The sequence below is a fragment of the Aphelocoma coerulescens genome, chromosome 19, assembly GCF_041296385.1.
Source record: "Aphelocoma coerulescens isolate FSJ_1873_10779 chromosome 19, UR_Acoe_1.0, whole genome shotgun sequence".
Lineage (NCBI taxonomy): Eukaryota > Metazoa > Chordata > Aves > Passeriformes > Corvidae > Aphelocoma > Aphelocoma coerulescens.
This window is the reverse complement of record NC_091032.1, coordinates 9,054,041-9,079,292: the sequence shown is the minus strand read 5'-3', so window position 1 is coordinate 9,079,292 and position 25,252 is coordinate 9,054,041. Positions and strand designations below refer to the sequence as shown.

The window sequence follows — 25,252 nt, the reverse complement described above, 5'->3', positions numbered from 1 at the left end:
CATGCGGAGCCCTCGTGCCAGCTCCCGCCTCCGGGGCTGTGCCCTGGGCAGAGCTGCTCCCCTGGCAGGGCCTCAGCTCCTCCAGGGCATCAGCAAGGGTTCTAACAACAGTTTGTTCACTTTCTGCATAAATCTTAATAGCATGATTTACAGTGTACTTGTTGGGAATTGAGTTCTCATCTAATTTCTGTGCATTTTTCCCCTTTACGTGAAGACCTTACCTGTTTGGAGCAGGATGTTTTTCCATAAAAGCTCCTTGGTGAGTTCCCAGTTCAAACCCAGCATGCCTATACTCCATTTGCTGTCCTCGCTGAAAATAACTCTGTGCTTAGACTTTTTAATTTTGGATTAATTTTTTGTTTTCATTTGTTTACCTGCATGGCTGATCCATAGGTTTCCACCCACATAATTTCACTTTTAAGCTATGGATGCGTGTTCACCAGCAAGCATTGCAAGGAAATGAATTCACTGGTTTTTTTCTTTTTTTTACCTTTGAGAGTGCATTTAATTTTTAAGTAGCAGGGAAGTTGAAAAAATAAATTACTTCTAAGTGGGCAGAAATGATTGCAATGTTTTTCCAAACAGGCCTCTTTTTTTTTTTTTCTATATTGCTTCCTTTATTATTGTAGCACTAAGTTGCTTACAGACAGAAAACATCAATGATGACCTCTGAAAAATAAGCCAGATTAGCAGTGAGTAGGCAGTAAAGTACTGCAGTGAGAGGTGAAGCAGTAAAATGGGCATTGGAAAAAAAAAAAGAAAAGCTGATTACTTTGGAGAAAAAAATCACAGAATGGTCTGGGGTGAAAGGGACCTTCAAGATCATCTCATTCCAACATGGGAAACAGTTCCCTTAAAATTGGGATATTTGAAATAAAAGGGGGCTTCATTTTAATGTGAAAAATCGCTGCATATTATAAGAGCAAAAGAAAGTTTGAACAAATTTCTTGATGTCGGAGCTTGGTTCAGTATTTGGGCAGCGCTGCATCACCTCAGTCACCACTTGGGAATGGGATTGGGTTTAGGTGCTAGAAGTTTTGGATAATGATAATGGAAGAAGTACGAACATCTTAGAAAATTTTAAAACTTCCAGCTAGGAGTTTTTTGGGGGTTGGGTTTTGGAGGGGTTTTTTTGTGGGTTTGGGATTTTCTCTCTGTTTTTAATTTTGCTGAGGATATCTATTAACTATGCCCACCAGTATCTGTTAGAATATTTGTACATGGCTCTTGGTTTTGTTCTAGATGTTGGCTCCACATGTATCACCCTCAATGTCTCTATCAAAATACTTTCTTCAGGAAAAGAACTCATTAAGAGCTTTGTAGGACACAGAATTCCTAGAGAAAGGCTGATGAGAGGGATATGGGAGCTGTACCAGGAGAAGCAAAGGCCACTGAAGGAAGAAAGGGGACTTTGCCTTATTCCTGGAGAATTTCTAATTCCTGAAGTACCTCCCTAAGAACCATTTCTAAATGTAGTTTATGATGCACCAAGGAGTTTTGCCTGATGGTGATCTAAGAAGTGCAAAGGCTTTGGAGGAAGAGTTTTGGCAGTGGATTGTCTGAGCAAAGGCTGTGGGGGTCACCCCTGCAAGAAGCAGGAGACGTCAACCAGAAATTATTTTAGACTGAAGCAAGATTAAAAGGCCGAGATTAAAGAGGGGAATATATGAAATAGGCTCCAAAATTGTTGCCTGTCTTTCACAAGACTCTTTTGTGGTTTGTTTAATGCCAGTGCTAGCTCAAAAGTATGGTCCTTACTAGTCTACAGAGAAATTAGGATAAAAAACAAACTTTGGGTGAGGGAAGAAATCATGTTGTTTCCATTAAGGTCTTAATGAGACCTACAATTCTGTAAACAAAATGAATGTTGATTTGACAGCTAAGTGCCTGGTGAATAAAGAATCCTACCATTGCTTTTTGTGCTTTTTCTTGCTTTATTCATAATCTGACAACTGGAAACATCTTTGTTTTCATGTTTTAGGCACAATGATAAATTAATTAAAATATATGGACTTAGAGACAGATTTTTTTTTGTAATTTTATGTGTAATTGCAAATTTCATGCAGTATTTTTCTCCTGATACTTTTGTTGCTGCGTGTGTAGTCAGGATAAAACTTTTTCTTTCAGCAGTCATAGATGTTTCCATTTCAGTGGGTTTAGTGTGGAATAAGTGCTTTTGTTTTTATGAATCTCATATATTTGAAGCCTGTTTGTTGGGAATATAAAATCAAAGTGATTCTCAATCTTTGCAGACTGGTACTATTTGACTATAAATATTTGAATATATAATAAGGCAGTTCCTTTGTATCATATATATGCAATTTATTTATTGTTTTAAAGTCATGTCACTTGTTTGACAGTGAATTTAAAGATACATTTAAGAGACAGAAGAATTTTATGAGACATAAAGCTCCATCATAAACTGTGCAACCTCTGGTTTTCATAATATTTTGAAAGTATTAATTCTTTCTAGTAAAATCATAATTAAAATGTAAACAAGTTAAAATATTGTAACTATTTAGTATTTTTACAAAGAGCTAACACAATGCATTTCCAGAGATTATGGCAGTTTGATGTGTTACAAAGTCAAGAAGTGGGAGCTGTGAATAGTTTCAGTAGGTCGTAATCTGTTCTTACTGTGTTGGCAACTTGAAAGAACTTGCATGCTGAGCTCAGTCTCTTCATTGCTTTTTAAGTACTGACAAAGTGATGTCTTAATTTTCTTCTTTAGTTTCCTTCCATCTCCTTTTGTGCCATTTCAGTAGAAAATGTCAGTTGGCCACGTCTGCATCTACATCTCAGTGCTCCTGCATTTAAAATAGAAATAATACTCCAAAATTATGTTAGAGAATTTAATAATAATAATACAAATTTCCCCAGATACATTGTATTCCTGATATAGATTTCTGCACAGATCTAATTGGGGTAAAACTACTGCTGTGTCTCGCTGAATTCCAGGTGGAGTAGATCCAGAGAGGAGAAAGCAAACTGCCTTTCCATCCTCCTGATGTCTTAAATACAGTGCTGTTGTTCCTAATTTTTGAAAGAAATGAAGAGTGAAATTATAATGGGGAATGTTTGGTCCCAGTTGCTTCACTGTCTGCTGGTTTGAGCATTGACTCCCAACAATCTGAATTTCTTCCTGCATCCCTTGTCAGGAAAACTATGGTACAATCTTTTGGAAGTTACTATATTATGAAGATATTTTTAAAGTAACTGTTTTTAAAAGTGAGGCCAAATGTGCCTAAACTTCAGCTCTTGGAATAATTTATGAAGTGCTGACAAGCCAAGAGCAAGGAAAGAGCAGGAGTTCATAGCAGAAACCAGTCATTCACCACCTACCTTCAACATTATTGTTTAGTTATCATTTATAAAGCTGAGAGGGTGTTTGCATCTGCAGAATAATGTGGATTTATAGTTTCCAAGTTGTTAAAATATCACAATGACATGTAAAGGTATTTTTCTAATGGCATTACTGTTACTGAAAATAACTGGGCTTTGGAGGTTTGCTGAAGGAATGAAATTTGAGTTGGAATGTATCGATGAAAACTCAGGAATCGAGTAAAATGATGGTCAAATGAAAGATTCCTCAGTTGCAAGAGAGTTCAGAATAGACTTGTTGACATCTCATCAGTATTTTCAGAAATCTGTCCAAACCAATAGGATGCACAAGTCTTTTTTGTTTGTTTGCTTGTCTTTGTTTGCTAGCAGGGCTGAGTTTAACCACATGAGTAATCGTGTTTTACAAGGGCTGCTCTTTCTGTCTACAAAACATCGTCCTCGAAGGGAAAAGCTTTTGGCACTGAAACCAACATTTAAGTGCTTGCCTTGAAAGATGTACATCCTAAAGACAAGATGTAAATAGAATTGAGCTTAGACCATTTCCTCTAAGGCTGTCTATAATTGTATTTGGTTGTACACAGGTCTTGGGACTCAGAGTGTGGAGAACTCTGGAAAAATGTGTTGAGTCCCAGGTTCACTTCTGCTTCAAGGCTTGAAGTCAGTTCTGTCTCTGTAGAAGTTTACTCCAGTTTGTAGCTGAGAATAGCATTTGCTTCCAATTTTTTTCCCATTTTAAATTACTTCATTAACCTCGAAAAATCATTTTAATAACCTCAGACTGTGTTGAGTAAAAATTGGGAATATTAAGAATATTAGGACGGTACAGAAAGATTCTTTTGTCAAGAGGAAGTGAATATGTCTGAGTCATACCTGTGTCCTTGGTTTGCTTTGTAGTGATTGATGGGTGACAGTGTCCTGAACAATCTTCTCTGTTAAACCAAATCATTTACTGATTGAAGTATAGATCAGTAAGCAGCACGACTCTAATTCGTGGATACATTTATATTTTCATTTCTGAAGGAATGTGAGTGTGTGAATACTTGGAAAGTGAGAGCTAAAATAATTCTCAATATACAATTTGATTAAAAGTACTGTGACAGGTGATCATTTTGAAATGAAAGAAATCTGTTCTGATTTTTTATTAGTAGCTAATAAACACTTGTTAGTTAACACAGTCTCAATTTGAATATTCTAATACAGAGTATGATGTGCCACTGCAAGCAAGGGAATACATTTATAGTCAGGAACTTTTTGGAACACAGATTTCTGACCCAGTCATCTGTAGCTGGAGGTTTAACAGTTGGATATTAAATGCTTTTTTTTCAATACCAGAGTTACTGACTGTAAATTTCAGCTGCTCTTTTGGGACATTCCAGCTTCTCCCTCATGTACGAGCTTCAGCTCTGATCCACGTCCATGGAAGTTTGTCTGAACCTTTCCATGGATTCTGGTCATTGTGATGGAATTCCTTTGGAAAGAGTTCTTTTGTTTTAATTTCTAATTGATGCATGTGACTGTAGGCTTGCCATGTGTGTGATCTGTTAGTACAAATTAAATATCATAACTCTACAGTGTTTTAATTGATTTCTTCTGTTTAAAAATACTCTTCTAGTGCTGAATTCCATTGTAACACTTGGACTCCTTTGTTTGCACATAAATATATGCACACACACTTCTCAGAACTGGAAATTGTTATGTGAGAACCAGGTTCATGGGATGGTCTAATCACAGGCTGAAATTGTGTGGAACAGGAAATTAGTAGAAGAAAAATGGAAAGGAGGGATGGGTAAGAAGAGAAGGGAGCAGTGAAATAGAGTAGAGAGAAAAATATGAAAAAATTTGATTAAATGGACTAGAACAAAGGGAACATGAAAGAGGAATCTTGTGTGGGTTTCTCAAGCAGCTTTTCTCTTAAAGAAAGGGTGAAATCCTGATTTAATGAATTGAGGCATGGACAATGCTCTAACCATAGTTTTGAGCTTCTGCAGAGCAGAATGTTATGTTCCTGCAGGTCCCTGTGAGGAGAAAGACAGGATGTCTCCATAAACATCCTCACACACCCCTGGATCTGCTCCATGCATATCGTGGGGTCAAGGCAGAGTGTCTTAATCTGCTTTTCCATGATGGAATTCCTGATGTGTTCTAACACGTGGCTCATGAGTGTGTGCATCGTTTCCTTGCCCTGTACCCTCTGCATGTCATTCCCTCCCTCCCTTTGTCACACATATCCCCTGGTTATTCCTTTGGAAAAGTCAAGGAAATATCAACCACCTGAAATGACTGACCCAAAATCTGTATTTTCATTCCCAAGGGATTTAGGATTTCTTTGTATTTACTTAAAAAGTTGTTTCTGTTGAATGCAAATATTCAATATTGGGTCTTTTAAACAATTCAATTCTCCATTATGAGCCAGTGCTGTTCCTCAAGTTAATGAGTTCAGTATTCCAGGGGAATTTGGGACCTGTTTTTGGAAAACACTGAGCGTCTGTAAATCCTGCTGGCCCTTATGGGAACTGCAGATATTCACCATTTCTGAAGTAATATCTTTAAATTGCTGTTAAGTAAGGGATATTTTAATTTTTTGAGAATTAACTTGCATAATTTTATTTTGTTCTTTCTTTAAAGCAAATCCAAACCAGCTCCACAGATTTCACCCAGTAAGTCTGTGGGAGGGGAGTTTTGTGTCGCTGCAGTCTTTGGATCTTCCAGGTCATGGTTTGCCAACAATTCTGGTCTCAAACGAGAAAAAGGTTGGTACCTTACAGGATTAGGATTTACATTTAAACTTAAATTCTTATTTTATGACAGGTCCTGAGCAATTGGTGCTTGTTTGTGGATTTTGTTCCTTAAACTCAGTGACAATGGAGATTTTTAGGAGCATGCTTGGGGTGCTTTTGGTAAAATTTACAAGAAATTTTAATAAGTGAAATGAATAATTGATCTTTTATTGTGATGCAGTGACAGAAACCCAACTTTGATAGTTCAGTCCAAAGGTACTGTGTGAAGTGGCACTGAAAAAATTGTGAGATAAAGATCAAACACCTTTGCTAAAGCAATTGTACAACATATATTTGGGAATGTGTAATCACCTGAGTACAACTTGGTGAGAAATTTGTTCCACCTTCTCTTGTATGAGATATTCATACAATTGTGTGAAAATTATGTGTTTTGTACCGTTTTTTCTTTGTCTCTCCAGCCCTTTCACTTCTTTTAAATCACATTTTTAGCTGCAAGCAAGAGACTTAAAAGAACACAGAGTCTGCTATTTCTGCAAAAGCTTTTTCTGTTCCTGCTGTGCTGTTGCAATGAGATTTTCTCTCTCTTTGCCCCCAGATCAGTCCAAGCAGTTTGTGGTGGAGTCGCTGTACATCATCAGCTGCTACGGGAGCCTGGTGGAGCACGTCCTGGAGCCGCGGCCGCTCAGCACCGCGCCCAAGATCAGCGACGACACCCCGCTGGAGATGGTCACCTGCCCCAGGGCCAGCTGGACTTTGGTTAGGTACCTCATTCCTGGGACTTTTCCTTCCTTTCCTCCACAGAATGCTTGGGATCTTTCTTTTTGAACGATCTTTTTGCATCGTGATTGTCACACATTTAAAAACTCTTAAAGTTTTGCATTGAAGGAGAGAAATTCAGGCCTTCCTTTCCATACAGTTCTGTCACTGTCCATGCCCCTCAATGAGAACTAAGCATTTAAATCCTTCTCTACATGTGGAACTACATGAACATGTCTATGAATCAATAGAGATCCTTATTAATTGGAGATTTTAAATGATCAGGTTGTAATTTTCTTTTTATATAAGGACTAGAAACAATTATTTTGGTAGTGTTGAAGTAAAGAATTCTGCTGTGAGACATGAGCAAGGTTCCCCCAATGAAGGATTGTGAGTTATCCTGTGAGCAGCTGAAGGTACCATTTCTTAAGACAGTAGAAGAAATTATTCCTGACATGTGGAAGAAAGTAAAGAAAAATTGATGAGAAAGTGTTGTCAGTGCTTTTGACGTTTTAAAATATTTTTCTATTGATTTTTCTTGGCTCCTACCTTCCTTAGTGCTGCTTATGGCTGGACTGGAGTGATCAATATTTGATTTACCCAGCTATTTAGGAGTGGCCCACCCTAATTAAAATTACAACACAGACTTCAGGACCATTATTGTTGAAATGAGTAGGTTGTAATGGAATTGAAAATTCTAATTGGATCAATAATCCATAACTTTACACAGCTTTATTTTCACAGTTTGGAAATGTTCAATGACTTTACAGGATGGAAGCAGTGGTAGTTAACTGAACAAAAAAGTTCCCCAGTTTCTCTTGTGTGTTTATATAACGTCAGCATGACATACAATGGTCCTGAACATATTTACCAACTTAATCTAAACCTCCTTCCTGGGGTTTTTTACGCAATCCCTGCTGCAGTCAACAACCAAGTATTGTCTTTGCCTCACAATCTGCACGATTTGGCCCTGCTGCTCCACTGCCTGTGGTGGATTGCAGTGTTTGAACAAGCTAATTTAAATAATTACAAACATTTTGTGAGCTTGTATAGATAATTGCATGTGATGACAGAAACACTGATTTACATTCTCTGTATTAGCTTAAATATTAATAGTCTTGTGTTTTACCTCAGAACTCCTCAGTGGAATGAACTCCAACCACCATTTAATGCAAACCATCCACTGCTCCTGGCTGCAGATGCTGTGCAGTACTACCAGTATCTTCTGGCTGGCTGTGAGTAGCTGACAACTTCTTGTCTTGTCTCATATGCACGTGACTTTCTGAGTTGATTTTTCAGCCAATTTCAGTGTATGTTCAAGCCCAGAGTAGGGCTGTGTGTAACTGTGTTGGTAAGGGTAGAGCAGTGAATGTAGTGTTGGGACTTCTGACATGAAGCAGAGTTGTGAGGCTGTGGGAGTGCTTGGCTGGCCTTGAGAGTGACCCACCAGGTCCCGTGAAATCTTCAGGGTTTCCTCACCTCATTCCTTCTCATCCTTTTAGCCATTTCCTCCTGTGAATTCCATACTCAGTGACAAGCGAGTGCATCTGCATTTCCCCTCTCCCTGGGAACTCCTGGTTGCTGGGCTCTTTCCAGCCAGAGTCTCAGACAGCTGCTTCCCTCAGGAGCCTTGGCACTGCTTCCAGGGATGGTTGCCCACCTGCCTGTGTCTTGCCCAGCCACATCATTCCCAGAGAGCAAATATTTCATGACATGGCACATTCCAAAACATTTATACACCTATAGCTATATATATATATGGTGTATCTATATTATATAAAGACACAAACCCATGTAGTTTATAATGGTTTCATAGAAAAATGAGTATTTTATTTGACAGTAAGACTACTAACAGTGAGGAACAAGTTCCATCTAGGATCAAAGTGATGTAGCAGTTGAAGTCTCACAAGGGAACAACTCCTGGCATCTGTCAGGGTACTCCTAGGGAAACAAGAGCCTGTGCACAGTTGTCAGTGCAGGCAGCATTGTGTGACAGGGGCATTTCAAATGCACCAAGTGGCCATGTGGGCCAGGAGGCACTTTGGATGGGACTGGTAAAAGGGGCACTGGTGCCAGATTGGATCTGTTGCTTCTACCTGTCCATCTGCTGCATCTGAGTGTTATGGAAACCTGCAAGGTTTGAGTCTTCTTTCTTCCTTGCTGCATAGAAAATTGGGATAAAACTCAAAAGGTACAAAAGAAAATTAAAAAGTAATTAGTAGTGCACAGCACCATTAGATTTGCATTTTGGCTTGGTTTTTTTGCTAGATTCCTGCCTTGTTTCACTTGTATCCCATATAGTGAAATCAGGGATAGATGGAGCTCATTTTGTGTATTTTATTAACAATTTATTAACAGCTCAGATAGTGTTACCCAGTACAGTAGACACATGTGTACAAATACACATTTTAAATGGTTTAGTACTGAAAACTTTTTAAAGAAAGAAGAAGAAATGGTAGCTCAATTCCAACAATTAATGAACTTGTGTTATTTGACTTCTAAGACTTTTAATTCAGGTTTTAATTTACGCAATAGGAATTCTTTAAGCTGGATGTGAAATGGAAAGAATAATAAAATGATAACCACTAAAGACAGAAGAGTATCTAGAGGACAGTGCAGATGGCAATAACAGAGAAATTTGTGTCTGATAGTCTTTGAAGTTTTATTTGTTTTCTGGATTTATTCAGTCTGAAGCTCCTCAGTGAAGTCCCTGCAAACATGGACTCAAAGCAGCTTTCCCACAAAAGGCACCTGGTAAAGAGCTGCTGAGCCCAGCTCCGTGGCTCTGCTTACCTGCAGCTCTGCCCTGGGCTGGCTTTAGCTGCAGCCTGGGTTTGCTGTGCTCTCGCTCCCGTCGGGGACTTTAATTGCCAGCAAATGGCTAAGTCAGGGCTGAGGGGGGCTGTTCCATCTGTCTGCCACGTCAGTGCTGAGAGGAGCCGTGGCGCCGTTTCAGGGTCACTATTTGTATCTGTCTCTCGGAGGTAGAATGCAGCAGTTTCTCTCTGTTTCTGTATAGCATTTCTGCCAATTGTTTGGCTCCATTAAGTGTGCAGGGGAAATAAAAGCCTGAATGACCAAGTCACAAGGGGGTATGGATAGACCCTTTCTTTGTCCACACTCAGAACATTGCATTAGGTCTCATTATCCATTTATAATAAGTGACCTTTGCCCCCTGGGTCATTGAAAAACCCTCAGTGTGCTTTTTAGCACAGAGTACCTCTGTCAGCAGCCGGGCAGAACAATGAGACGTCTGGCGGGCTGCTTCGAGGGCTGCACGGCCAGGTTTTCATAAATAAGAGGTTTGATGCCAAAACACAGGGCCAAAATCTTCCTTAGTCTTTGAAAAATATAAACCAGCCTGGTGACTTCTTGTGCTAAACAGAGAATATTCAAAAAATCCTGCGTTAGGTTATTGACACATGGTTCAGCTTTTAATATTTTAAAAGAATCTGAAAGCTTTATTTGCTGCTAGGAAGGAACAAGGAACCATTGTTGGAAGAAATGTTCTGTACAACAAGTGTCCAAGACCTCTATCCCAAGGGTATTTATAAGTGGATCAGCACAGCTGTTTCCTTGCTTTGAGGTCATCTGTGACATCTGCTGCAGAAACCTGCATCAGTGTGTGCAGCTCATGTCTACCTGAGCACATTATCACAGCTCAGGCTGCTGCACAGGTGAGAAAGTGGGAAGCAAGGGATTTACAGCTTTCTGTAAGTTCATGGCTTGAAAGTGAACTTGTATGGTAAATTCCACAACCTGCTGGCCTGCTGGTCAGTATCCTGCTCCAAGCTCTGCGGTTGGTCAGAGAGAATATAACCAGTCCTGAGAGCTCCTTCTGACAGAGCAGATTCTAGGCTCACTGTTGTTCCCATGAGTTCATCCCACAAACCCCTGGATTAATTACAATCCTCAGGTTTTCAGTGCTGGGTGTTAGGCATCAGTATTTCTCTACACTCCTCACTTTTAGTACACAATATTCTACCTTATTTGTGTCTCTGATATTCCCTCTGTATTCGCCTGTGTCCTGAGCACATTTAAATCTAACCACAACAGAAGGAAATCTAAGTCACCTTTTTTTCTTCCTAGGTGTTTTTCCTATAACATAAATACCATTGTGCAGTGTAGTTAAACTGTCCCAGCAGACCTGGCAGTGGGAGGAGAGTCATGCAAGGCACTGCACAGGAGGGTTTTGGTGTCCACAGGAACTTGCAATGTAAAAGCTTTCTCCAGAGAATTGCCAAGTTTTGTCATTACTTGCTCTTTAAATCCTGCTTTCTTCCTGCTGTTTGGTACTTAGGAATTAAGGTGCTTTTGATTGTATAAACTCTTGAGGATGCTGTTAAGATGTCCTTTCCGTGTCCATGACAATCCTCTGGTTGTGTTCAGGTTTCTTTCAAACGAATTCTTTCCTCTCTTTTACCAGGACCTGAGGTTTTGCACATTTGATTGACTTACCCCTTGTTTCCTTTGTGTGACTTCTGTACCTTTCACATGTTTTTTGCATGTTTGACTTTACACAGACACGTTCATGGCACACAATGGAATTGCCATGGAAATAGGTGACTCTGCATCACCAGAAAGTCCAACATCCTCATTTCATATTTATTTCCTTTCTTCCTTATCTCTCCACTTTGAATTCACTTTTCCATTGCACAGTAGATGCAATATCTGAAACATGACCAATTAACACATTAATGAATAAACCTCCTAAAATTGACCAAAAACTGCCCCAAAAAGATACTGAATAGATTGAGATCTGATTTTAATCCTCTGGCTCTGCAAAGGGCACCTTCACATTCCAGACAAGAGTTTTGGCTCATCAGGACCAATTTCATGGACATGGCCTGCAGTTGTCAAAAGTGGGCCAGTGACAAGAATTAATATATTAACTGGTGTGCAGTACTCTGACAAATTGCTTACTAAATACATCAAAATTGATTGGGCATTCTGTGTTTAAATTGACAAATGACTGCATTAGGGGAAGGAGGGAAATCCATTAATTACAGCTGCCCTCAACCATAGGAAATGTAATCGTATAAATATAGATTTTGTTAAAACAAAAGTCTGTACTTTACTCCGTGTTGCTGGTAAGTGTACTTGCACCTCTTTGCTATTAAACCTGCAATAGGAGGTTTTGAAGACAGATCTTTGCAATTGGCTTTTAAATAATCAAAGAGCATTTCTGTTGTGTTAAAAGGAATGATGCAGTGTTTCTGCATCCCGCTCTGACCGCTTCTGGAAATTGTTTCTCTCTCAGAAAAATGGACCTGTAGCTGAGGCTTCTGCTGTCTCATTAATTGTTTATTCTAAATGCAATGTAATTTGTATTCCAAGATGTGAGGATTCAAACCAGCACTCTGTATTCTCCTTCCTTGTCCCTGTACTGCTCTCCAAGTCATACTTGCAGGGCTGTTACATTTTTCTGAGTAAGAATTTGCACTTGAGTTAGGCCTGAAGATATAATCAGTTTTATAGGCTTCGTTAAGGGATTCTTGAAAAGATTAAGGCCTGTATTTATAGCTGCCTTTGACTTTTGGCTGTTACAGCAGATATTCATTTCATTTCTGGACCAACTGTTGCACAGATCTTGTGTTTCACTGAAAATGGCTTTCATTAGAAGTCCAATTTAGTAACTGTCCATTGTCTTCAAAGGGAGGGGGCGAGCCTTTCCCTGCTGTTTGTTTGGATTAAATGATAACACCATTTATACAGATAATCTCTGTAGCTCTGACATCATGTTTGCACTTCCTGCTCCCTCTAATGAAAGCTGTGCACCCTGGGCAAGGCTTCTGTCTCCAAGCAGCACTGTGGTTGTTTATGGCCTATTTTATATTCCTTTCATACATTCCATTGACAGAAATAAAAATTACATCTACAGAGCTAGTGAGTATTGTGGAAAGTCTTGAGGGTAAGATGGAGAGTGTATTAAATAACTGTGAATATGTGCTGTGAACACAGACGCTGTGAAAACCCAGCTGTGATGCCTGGAATCACAGCCAAGGAGTGCCACAGGAGGAATCTGGACATTCTGGTCCTCCAGCCCTTCTCTGTGCACAGCAGAGCGTGGTGCTGGTCTGGTCACAGGTGAATGAACTGGGACTGATAATCACATTAAGTGTTGTACCTCTTCCTTTCTCCTTGCATTCTTTTGAGTGTGCATCGTTAATAGTGGATTTGCCATCTCTGGGATGGAGGAATGTAGGTGATGATGCATCCCTTATTATACATGTAACTCTAGTGTGTTACATGCAGGGGAGGCCAGAGCTGCTCTGGCTCTGGGTATGTTCAATGTCTGTCACAAGGAGCTGGGTTTCAAACAGTAAAGCTGATCAAAAGCAGAGCCTGTGCAGTAACAACAATTACTCTGTCGTGTAGTTACGAGGTGTTCAAAGCCTTTCTGCTCTGGCTCTGTGGCAGGGCCACGCTCAAACAGGAGTTTGGGGCAGTTTCAGTTGCTCCATTCCAGTGTCTCTGATAGGCTTTGCTGGTTCTGCACTTGGCCAGTTGAACATGGCCCATTTCTGGAGTCCATCCCTATCCAAACCAAGCTCTGACCTTGCCCTGAAGTGGGGGAGTTCCACCTGAGCTCACCTGAGCTGCCATGGGGTGCAGCCACAGCGGGGCTGGAACAAACCACGGGATGTGGGTGAACATTTCCACCTGCCTCATTCTCCTGTGCTGATCATGTGAATGGTGCCCAAACTCCTGCCCTTCAGCTGAGGCCAGTGCCACAGGTGAGGGCCTTGTCACAAAGTTGTGTCTGTTGAGTGCTACAGGGTTAAAACTGCTAGAGAATCCATTTTCTAGATTCCCACTTTGCCATTTTATTCTTTCTACCTGATGTTGCCTCTAGTCAGTAAATAATTTTCATTAAATTCTACTTGATTATAGCCACATAATAAAAGAATGAAACATATTCTTAAAAGAACTTCCTGGGACTCTTCATGAGTGGTCTCGAAAGAGTTGTGTGGATGTCCTGTAAAAATCCATATCCTTGGGGAAAAATTCATAATTCCTTGAAACTGTGAAGAGAGAAATGAGTTTCAGATTTTCCTATGCAGGAAAACAAATTTTAGGATTTCAGAAAATTAATTCTCAATTTTTATTTTGACTCAGGTATTCTTTCTCTATATATATTACATGGAAATACAGGTATCTGTGTGGGCATATAAGTGATAATGTAAGTGATACTGGTAAAATACATTCTAGAAGAATTTTGGTGCTTTAAAATTTTTTACTGCATTTAAAGCTGTTGCCAATCTTAGATATGTATGTTATAATAAATAATAAATCGAATATTAAGTATAATATAATAAATATGTATGTTATCTAATACATGTATATATGTATGTATGGGGTTTTTTTATGATTAAGGTTACAATATTCCTGGAGAAGACTGATTCCAAGCAGGCATTTCTCATACAGAATGTGTTTGGGTTTTTCTGGCAATAGTCACAAACTGTGAAAATGGAATTTTCAAGTTTGCTTCTTACACTTGGAGGCATGACAGATTGCAGGTTAATCTGCATCCCTTCCCCTTCCCCTTCCAGAAAAGGTGTTTCTAATGAAATTGAGTCCATGGTATTTTTGTAAGGGAAAACTACCTTGCCCTAAAACTGTAGCCTGCACTTTCTGCTCCCTGCAGGAACCAGAACTGAGTGTTAAAGGAAGCAAATTTAATTTCTGACTGAGCACAGAGTGATTGGGGTGAGTAGGAGCGGGGCAGATGCATCACTGCATGAGCAGCGGAGTAAATCACGATACATTCTCCAGCCATAATCGCTATTTGTGAAATAATATAGATGCAGATGAACTGTGTAAGGTGTATTGGCTGCTGGGAATGTGTCTATGGAGGTTCTGATGCAGAGACACACCTGGGCCTGTGCATGGCTTCATCAGGTTACCCGCAGCTCGCCCGCCCTAATACGTGTTTTATAAACCGACCGCTGGAAACAGCGCTGGCACAGCAACTCAAATGCTTTCAGATGTGTACAAACAACAATAATGAACAAGGGCACATGCTGAAATGGTTCTTTCCTCCTCTTCCATGGTCATCTGGAAGTCCTTAGAGCGGGGTCCGTGAGCACGCAGGGGTCAGTTTTCAAAGCAGCGTACGGGGATTTTGCCGCGCGCCGCCCATTGCCGTTAATGGGAGTCAAACGGGTAAATCCCCACGCACCGCTTTGAAAATTTACTACTAAGCCTCTTGACTTCTCACTACATACTTTGATTGTAACAGTAATCCATGGTTAACATAATTTTCCCGACAATAATGTCAAACATACTTTTGAAGTCGGTGAATTATAGAAATAGTTACCTCTTCCATAATTCTTTAAAGATGGCCATCAGATGGATTTCACTGTGGGTTCGTGCAGTTGAAATTATTCTTTAACTCAGAAAAGAATATATTTGTTCTGTTTTGGTGCAGAACTGATTGTCTGCTCACAGTCTGAGTGTTGAGCAGCTTTAAGGTGCTCCATACTGTGAATAATACCAGGTTCTAGCTCTGCCCAGCTTTAAAAGCTTGACTGGCTTCCTAAGGGAACTTTGGAAATGGAAGCTGCAATTAAGCACAGGGAATGTGTACCAGTCTTGCAGGAGTAATGGTGAGGTCTAAACACCTCAGCAGCACCTTATTGGGGAAAAAAAATCCAGGCTGTTGACTATCAGACCAGTGTGAGTAATGAGCAAGTAAAGCAGTCATCAAAAAAACCCCCCAAAAAAACTAAGAAGAATTCAGCTCCTGATTGCAGACCTACCTATACCTTTATTAAAGTGCTGATACAGAGAGTGGATGGTCCATAAAGCACCTAATTAAACTGTGGGCAATACACAAATAATGAATGAATCCAGCTCTAATCAACTGGTGGTGTGAAATAGCTGTCAGTCTGGCTAAACTCCTGATTTATAGTGCTTTTTTAAGCTCAATTTTATTATTTTTCTGCATGTAAGAATCTCAGAAAGTCCTAACAGGAAAAAAAAGAGCAAGGAGTAGTTCTGGGTAAAAGAGGATATTTTAATTTGTGTGCCATGCTCCTGTAGGAGTTTACAAGCTGAAAACTGCATTAAAACCAGAACTTTATTCAGTAACATGCAGCCACAAGAAAAATTACATTGAGCATATCTCCAGCCTACAGACAGTTTATTGTTAACATGGCTGTGAGTGTTCTGCCCAAAATGAAAACCTGGCCTTGCTTTGTTGTCACACTTGAGCAGAGGTAGAGCCAGAGGCACAGAGCACCAACTCTGACACAAACCCACAAAGCACGTGTTGGATGTGACCTACCCAGCTGTGGGACACCAACCCCTGGCAGAGGGGAAATCTCATCTCTAACAGGGGAGAAAGGTGAGTGTGGTGAGTTGACAGTGTCTGCATACAGGCCTAAACCAGAACCATCACAGTCTGTTGGTAATGCTGTGGAACAAATGCATGAAGGAAATAATTCAAATTGTGGAGCTGAATTCCAGCTCAAGGACCCCTGAAGTTTGTTGACAAGGATGTGATTACCTCAGGTCTCTAGACCACCTAGATGTAACTGAGGAACCAGAGAAAAAGCTTCAAAATCAGGTGTTAGGGTGGGATTTTTATGGAAACAAGGGATATGTAATTTGTATCCTGTGTACCTGTTCACCACAGACATGACTAGAGACTGAATAGTCAAGAGTACATTGCCCTGTTTCTACTGCATTTTGGAAATTATTTGACATTATGAATGCTAATTCTATTAAATTATAATTATGGAAATGGAAAAGGCAAGCTCTCTGGGTGTCTGCAGGCATGTGCACGGCAGGCAGCACCAAACAAACAGGCTTTGTAGTGCTCAGATGCCTTTGTTTGCTCTTAATTTGGACAAACATCCAGCCCTTAGAGAAGAGCACATTGGGAATTTCCTATATAACTCTCAATTAAACTGAATTGTGCAAAGCTTATTTCTATAAATGAGAAAATTAAAACCTTTTGGTTCAAGAAGTACACAAAACTAAGTAAAACTAATGATTTATTGTTCCCAAATTAAAGCCATAAGTGTACACACTACAGTTGAGCTGTAGTAGTTCTTTGTTCCAACACTTTTATGCTGCTGAAAGATGACAATTTATAATCTTTGAAGGAAGATCTGTCTTAGCTTTAGGTATTTATTGTATAATTAGCCCATCCATGAACAAACTCAATGCGTGTTAATTCCAATATTCCTTCAATGTGTATTTATCTAGGTCTTGGTCGTGTGGCAGGAATGTCCAGTTTTTCATAAGTGTCCTTGAATACTTATTTTTGGATTTGTAATAATGCCTTGATAAGCAGACTGCAGAAACTCATGTCCTGTCATACTGCACAGACAAAAGTTGTATGTTTTAATTCTCACCTTAGATTTTTAGTAAACGCTCATTTTCTTTGTGCTTTTTCACTTCATGTTTGTGTATTTCTAGATAAAACAAACTCAGTTGCAGTCTGATATTTGATGTGTTTGTTCCAGATGTTGGTGTAAGAACAGAAAAAGTCAAAGTTGGCATAGCTCAGACACAAAGCATTGAATTGATTATTTTACCTTATTAAAGGTACAAACCACCTGCAATTGCAGTAAAATATCTCTGTGCAGCCAAGGCTTTCCTGCTCCTGCTCTGTCTGCTCCATTTGTGACTTTTCCCAATGAAAGAGAAATTACAGGAGAAGCAGTCAAAATCACTACTTGCTACAAAGCTTTGCAAGAGTTGGAATTTTATTATTTGTTATCCTGCATGGTTGGGAAATTCTTCAGAAGCTGAAAATACTCTGTGTTGGAGCATCAGAATAACCTCGCTGATGGATGAGAGTCTCTTGTAATTTCCAGTGTGAGTTCAGATTTTCAAAGAATTAAGCTGGAAGATAAAAGATTACTCCTGAGCTCAAATTCCTGGAAATGTCCTTGCAGGCTTAAATTAATCTCGTCTTGGAACTTGATACCGATGTGAGAGGTGTGTGACCCAGAAATGGAGGAAAAAGGGGCTTTGCATTTTTACACCGTGTTTGTTCCTATAACTTCAAGGGCATTTTTAACTTGGAAAAATATGACCATATATACGTGTGTAACAAGCAGCACAGCGATGGCAGATCTCCAGCAAGGATCACTTGTCTTATAAGGTCACTTCTCCCAGCACACTGCACATTCCCACTGGGAAGGGTGGGAGTAGGGCCAGTGGTGAGCCGGGACTGGCATTACAGATCCCCCTATCCCAGCCAGCCCCTCTAAATGCTGCTTTTGTGATAGGTGTGGCACAGAAATGCTGGTTTATTAAACAGCCAAATAAATGACTGAGGGCTGACCTCAGCTGAGGCTTTATCACTGTTGCCCTGCTGGTGAACTCTCAGGCTGAGCTTTTCCATGGAATTCAGCATTTCATCACTTCTGGGTGGAAAGAGTTAATGCTGCGCTCGGAAGCTGCGCAGAAATGCAAGACCTGGGCAAGGCTCTGATTCCTCAGGGAAAGGCTTCCAGTGTAGCACCAAAACTAATCATTTGTTCAGCTTTTTTGTTGTTTTTTTCAAATTTCTTTCTCACTGTAAAGCCATCTTGAATCTCCAGTAAAATGTAAAAGTATTCCACAAGGGAGAAATACAGTGACCAAGCAGGGGGGATGCTGCTCCCTGGGCTGTGTTTTTGCAGCTTCCCTAATCTTGACAGCTCTGGTAGTTGCCCCTGGGATAGAAAGAACAAAAAAAATTCAGAACAGTCCATAAAGTTCCTGTTGGTTTGAAAGCAAAACCATCTGCTGGAGCCATGAAGTTTGTTAGGGAGTTCAATAACAGGAAAGTCTGCAATTGATCAGCTGTGCTCTCTGAAACAGGCAGGAGTTGTTTGAACACCTCCAGGGATGGTAACTACACTGCTTCCCTGGGCAGCCTGTTCCAATGCTTTACCATTCTTTTTCAGTGAAGAAATTTTTCCTAATATCCAACCTGAGCTTCCTTTTTAAGAATATGTTCTAATTATCTGGCACTTTGAATAATTCTGGAATAAGTTGGGTCCTGAGCTGAATTTGAGAGTACAGGTGTGAGAATATGGACACTGTGATCCAGAGGTATGAGAAATGGCTCTGTAGCTTCAGGTACTGACATACACAAAACTGGATGGAAATCCCTTTATTCCATGGAGTTTATGGATTTATGCAAAGCTGGTTACGTTACAGAGGCGCCATTCTGTATTTATGGCTACCATTGTGTCTGCTTTGCCATTAAAACTCCAATTATTGGGGGTTTATTACATGGCTGTAAAAATCTGTAGTGGTTGGAAGCTTGACACACAAAGGTCAACCCTGCAATAACAGAGTTTTTAAAAATTTTGCAGGAATATAAAAATATTTCAGTATTTTAAGAACTTCAGGTTAAAAGAAGAAGAGCCAATGGGTTACCCTGGTGGCTGTATGGATACATCCAAGCCAAAGAGCAGGAATCTTTTCAATCTTCTAATGTCAATATTTGAGCTCTTTCTGTGCTTCCAGAAAATCTATTGTCACAGATTTAGGAAAACATATACATTGCTGTGCCATTAACTTATTTTAAAAGCTGTTGGTTTTTTTTAAATAAAACATTTGACAGTAAATCTGATTTTTAATTTTCTGGGGTTTTTTTCAGTGGTGCCACCGGGGAGCCCTGGGCCCATCACCCGGCACGAGTCCTACGACAGCTTGGCCTCCGACCACAGCGGGCAGGAGGATGAGGAGTGGCTGTCACAGGTATGCCCTGGGGGGGTTCCAGCTCAGGAAAAGAGGAATGGGAGCCACTGGGAGTAAAATTCACAACTTTTCCTCCAAGTGGGAAGTAAATGTCCAATAGCCTGGGTATTGCTGTGTGTGAAACTGACTCCACTCCTGAGTAGGGTGTGAATCTGCTGGTGTCAAAGCAGATGAAGCCACATCATTCCTGACTCAATCCTATCCCTGGGAAGCTCAGCACTAAGTGGGAATTTTCAGCTGGCAACAGCAAGTTACCTGTCTCCCTTTTTCTCCTGGCATGGTCCTTTTTGGGCAGGGATGAAGGAAGTTGGCAGGATGATGGTGTCTTTTGGGTGGTGACCTGTGACTCCCTGCATCTGAACATAAACATGGGACAGTAGCTGGTTGACTTCCTTCCTTCCCTGGTTATCATTTCCAGCTGATAATTGCTTTGACTTATGGCCAGATATAAATACTATATGGCTTTAAAACTGTCCTGCTTGGTGGAGGACTTTCACATGAGGTCAAATCTTTGTCTTTTTGTCCAGTCTTGCTCTGTCTCAGTCAATGAAGCTTCTCTGTAAGAACTCAGTAAATACTTGACCATTTGGCTCAAAACAGAACTTCAGTATAAGAGTGTAGGTCATGAATAATACACTGAGAATTAGTCCCCGTTAGAAATGAAAGGTTAGAGTTAAATAAATAAATAAAATTTACAAATGCTCTGGATTTGCCAAAGCAATTACAAGGTACCTGATCCATGGAATTCACCCTGACAAATTAGGTGGGTTTCCTCTGGTTTAAGAACAATGTTGTTATGGGAGTGATGCATTAAATGTGTTGCTGGGGTGTATGGCATAAATATGAAATATTTATGGCTGGGATTTGCTTCTCCCACTGGTGAATAAATCATACACAGCTTTTTCCTAAAATGAGAGGTTAGGTTTCCACATGGACCTGTCCAGGAGGAGCATTCACTGGGGAATCCAGTCATATGAATTCACTTACCTGTCTGAGGTTCCAGATGTGGCTGTACATTGAGGTATCTCATTTATTTGGGCTGTGTCTGATTTCTCAGAGCACAAAGATGATGAAATTTCTCAGTCAGGTAGTCAACCAGAATTTTATCTCTGAGCTCTTTGGGACCAGATTTTACCTGTAGTTTTCCACCTCTCCAGGACCCTTTGGAGGTATTTGCCATGTTTTACTGTTCTGGTGAAACCACCTCAGGAAAAACAGATTGTGGTAAACCCACCTTATGGGTGCTTGTTTATTAACAATTCTTGAAGATGTAAGTTGTCAACAGAACTTAGACTGCTTGAACTTCACCACATCCATCCCTCTAGAAGAGCAAATATATTTATAAAGGGGAGAAAAACCATCCCAGGTGATGTCACAGAACACAGATAACTCTGAGAATGCTCCTGGAATGTTTAATTCTTGCTGAGAGCAGGAGTGATGATAGCCCTTGGAGCACGGTAATGCTGGCGTTCTCTGAGCAAGCCACTTCAGATTAAGCCTAAAGTGCATGGATGTTTTTCAAAATTAAAGTGTTGTTATCAACAGTAACAGCAAGCAGTGAAAAAACACCACCCTTCACTTCAACTTTTCAATTAGAACAGTGGGTAATGTGTGCTGTCAGTGGGAAGTAGATACAATATGTTTGTCCTGCACACGACAGGAGAGTGAATAGGAACATCTGGCCGTAGCCTCAGTAAAATTGCAGAGGCATCTGTTTACCTCTCGGCTCTGTGACACTGATGGTTTCAAGCTTAAAATACACAGATTACTTTATCTGTGGCCTAATTTACACTGCTACATAAAAGCTACTTGCCTCAGAAACGGCTGCAGCCAAGCTGAGTTAGGCTGAGCTAAATGCAAAGATGGAAATAGAGCTGTGTAGGCTGTGGTTGTTGTCTGACATTAGCAGAGAACTGACATCATCCAGTGTTTCAAATTGCTTCTTAAAGATGGAGAATCACTACTAGTATACATCAATATACCTATACAAAAATCTGTTTTCATGAATTCCCTCGCTAAATTGCATTTCTTCTGTGAAGCTGATTGTTGTTTTAGCAGAAATTGATAGGAATTCAATAGTCTATTTTCTAGTTTAAAAGTATGAGTTCACCAGAGCTTAATATTTTTATTCTGTGTTTCTTTTTTCTGATTTTTTCTTTTTGATTTTTAGTATTGTCTTGCATGGTCTTTCCAGCTTTAATGATTCTGTTCTCTGATTACAGAAGTTCTATGCTTTGTTTACTCTTTTATTTACAAGGCCCAATTTTCCTGAACACAAACAGCCTACTTCCGTTGAATTGTCAGAATTTTGGTTAAATTGGTGTATTTGTGTGGACCCCATGTGTGGCACATCCATGGTTGTGTTCCTCTGCTGAGCGTGACCTGGGCTCATCCCAGCGCTCTCCCCATCACTCTTGGTTATGGATCTTGTGCTTCTCACAAGATGCTCTGTGCCAGCCCTCTCCTCACATTTGCCAGCAGGAATTAGGAGCTGTGATTTGAAAACCAGTTCTCACTGTATCCATGGGAAACAGTTTAAGGTGTGAACTTTCACAAAGCAGCCGTAACAAAGCAGGAACGAGCTCTCTGGAAGTGCATCCCTCACCCTGCTCAGGATGGGGGATGTCTGGGAGATGTGGGCTCTTGGTTCCTCTCTGTTCCATGCAGACTCAGGCAGAAATGTGTTCCCTGTTGGCCATAGCCTTTGAGTTTTGGGGTGCATTTCATCCTGGCAAGAGGAGGAAACAACAGGATCCGGTGAAGTCGTGGCCAGGATGAAGTGTTGATCTTCAGAACAATTTAAGAACTGGGGTTCAGTGTCCTGAGTCTGGTGGTTCACAAGCTTTCAAGTCTCTGCAAGAAGCTCTTGGCTTTGGCTAAAGTATCCATTCTCTAGCATAAACATCTCGAATTTTCCCTTGTTAAACATTCCTGCAAACACCCTGGCTCAGAACACTCTTTTCACTTGGGAGCAGCAGTATTCCAGGAGCCTAGTGTACTGAAGGAACCATTCATTCTGTGAAGTTGCAGCTTTGCATTCATCGTTTCCGATATCCCCTTCCCACAGGTGGAAATCGTGACTCACACTGGGCCTCATCGACGCCTGTGGATGGGCCCTCAGTTCCAGTTCAAAACCATCCACCCCTCAGGCCAAACCACCGTCATCTCCTCCAGCTCCTCCGTGCTGCAGTCGCACGGGCCCAGCGACACCCCGCAGCCTCTCCTGGACTTCGACACAGATGATCTTGATCTCAACAGCCTCAGGTAAAAACAAAACCAATTTCCCAGCTGTCTCACATTTGTTGTGTGCAGAACTTGCCTCCTGCCACGTGTGTGGGACGTGTCATCAGGACAGTTTTCATCAGGCTTGTCCAGAGGAAAGTCTTGGAAGAGCGTGTGACGCACCAACGAGAAAAATCCATCCAGGCCAAGCAGCTCAGATTCCTTTTGCTGCCCCTTCTTGGGCACATGACAGGGAAAGACAGAACAAAGTCTGGTGGCCTTGCTCAGTGTCCTCTTGCTTTTCACAGTTTCTGCATTGCTTAATAAATTCGTTTTCTCAGATGTGAGTGGGAGCTTTATGCCATCAATTTAGACAGCGGTCAGTGTGTTGGAACAGTAAGTGAACTTCTGGAATATTTTCCTCCTCCCTGTTTTTTTTCTTTTCCCATTCCTTTTCTTCCTTCCTTGTAATTCTTCTTCATGTATTTAATTCATCTGGTTTTGGACATTGGCTGATTTGGAATTGGGGGCAGGGGGTGGGCCTAAGGAAGGAAAGGAAGGAGTGGGTTTATATTTACTGGTGATTTGTAGAAGAGATTTATGCGCCAAGTGTTTGTGTCCTGCCCAGTAACTCCAGATTTAACAAGTTTCCATGCTCCTGACTCTGCATGTGATTTGAAGTCCAAAGTTCTGTGGTAGGGACTTGGATTGTTTGGGACTGTGTCTGAAACTCTTAGGAGTAAAGCAAGAGAGATGGATAATATGACTAATCCCATTCAAAGTGGGCAGATTGTCCTTGGACTGGAAGTCCATGGGTTTGAAAAGTGTGATTTCTCCTTGTGTGTAATTGCTGCCACGAGTAAGGATATAGCTGTCAAATATTTGATTTTTTTATTATATATATGTATACATGTGCAGAAAGAAAGTAGAAATAAAAAGAAATAATACAGATCTATGTTACAAAAGGAATCAACAATTACAAATGGGTCTTTAAAATGCTGCTGTTGAGGAGGGTGATAGAGGCTTTTTAACCAGTTTGGGTAAGGTGAGGTTGTTCCTGTGAGGCTCCCTGAGAGCTCCCATCTGAGCCATCCCTTGGGAATACCCACTTTGTGTAAGTCTCTGGGTAGATTATCCCCATCTCAGCTGCACCAAGTGAGGGAAGTTTTCAACAGCTTTCAAGCCATTTCCCAATTAAGCTGCTGCTTGTCTGAGCAGATTCAGGTTGGGGTGGGATTGGGCCCTGCTGAGCGTGGCCAGGTGGTGAGTGTGTCTCTCTCCCAGGATCCAGCCGGTGCGCTCGGAGCCCGTCAGCATGCCGGGCTCACCGCGGCCCGCGGCCGACCGCAGGGGAGTCTCCACAGTCATCGATGCTACTTCAGGTAGGAGCACCTTCCTCCTCTGCCATTTCACATTTGTGTCCATCAGTCTGGGCTTTTGTTTTGGCTGGTAACATGTTTGCTAATCATTGCCATAAAGGTTGTCCTGGTTTTCAGCTGCACCACGGGGTAAGTGCTGTCTTATACAAATATTCAGTTCTACCATAATGATGATGTTTTTCCCCCCCTTACCACTCAAATGTGAAGTCACAGCATTGTGGTAAGATCTGGACACACTATTTATGTAAAGTTTAACATGAGCTATAGAATGCTACAAACTGCCTAAACTAAAAAGCAGAACATTGACAAATACTAACACTGAAATGCTTTTATTAATGAATGCCTAAGGCATAGAATATTACAGTTCCATCTCATTTATAAAGTAGCTTTCATTGAAATGTAATCATAAATGTAATTGATTTCTGTGAACAGTCAGGACAACAGGAGAGTTTATCTAATGTTTGTGTAACAGGCACATTTTCACTGCTCTGCTCTGAGAAGAGTGTGTAGATTTAATACCACAGTGGTTGTGTTAATATCAACAGAGTAATAGATGTACTATAAAGTTCTCTTTTCCCCTCAGTGCTGGGGAATAGCCTGTCTAAAGAAACAAGGGCAGCAGAGCTTTATGTTCCAGTGCAGCTGTACAGCATCTGAGGGTCCACACAGCAGGATTTTGTCAAATAAAATCTCTCACAAGTAGAATTATTAAACACACAGCATTAGTCAAACAGTCAAGAGGAGAGGATTTTAATCTTTAGTGATTTGAAAATCCCTGGAGACTCCTGATTGGATTGAGGTTAAACTGTAAAAAGAGACAGTCTCACATACAGAAGGTTGGTTTAAAGAGAGTTAAAATAAAAGCTCCTGTTTCAGACTCTGTTTGCTGTTTGATATAAATGCTGAGTCCAAGATACTTCATTGTTTGCCAAATGAATTTATTTGGGTCTTACAGGATATTTCATGTATGTGTTTATAACAGAGTTCAATAGTAACCACATTTACTTTGGCTATTGAGAATTGTCCTTATAAATTCAATTTTCAGATATTTAAAAGTTGTTAAATTAATTCCTGTTGGGCTTAGACAAACATCTGATGCTGGTT

At 40.6% G+C, this 25,252-nt stretch overlaps 1 protein-coding gene across 24 annotated transcripts in view; it reads left to right on the top strand.

The window, feature by feature from the left end:
- Nucleotides 1-25,252, top strand: part of BCAS3 (BCAS3 microtubule associated cell migration factor) — a 299,613-nt gene that overhangs the window by 103,951 nt on the left and 170,410 nt on the right. For 17 of the 24 annotated variants that reach the window (XM_069033155.1, XM_069033159.1, XM_069033156.1 and 14 more), the window contains 7 exons: nucleotides 215-259; nucleotides 5,968-6,092; nucleotides 6,676-6,841; nucleotides 7,971-8,071; nucleotides 19,447-19,547; nucleotides 22,615-22,811; nucleotides 24,054-24,151. In XM_069033155.1, coding sequence (XP_068889256.1) covers nucleotides 215-259; nucleotides 5,968-6,092; nucleotides 6,676-6,841; nucleotides 7,971-8,071; nucleotides 19,447-19,547; nucleotides 22,615-22,811; nucleotides 24,054-24,151 — 833 coding nt within the window. Of the gene's footprint in view, nucleotides 1-214; nucleotides 260-5,967; nucleotides 6,093-6,675; nucleotides 6,842-7,970; nucleotides 8,072-19,446; nucleotides 19,548-22,614; nucleotides 22,812-24,053; nucleotides 24,152-24,248; nucleotides 24,278-24,731; nucleotides 24,912-25,252 lie in introns of those variants that run through there. The other 7 variants (XM_069033165.1, XM_069033175.1, XM_069033166.1 and 4 more) reach the window with 3 other exon arrangements.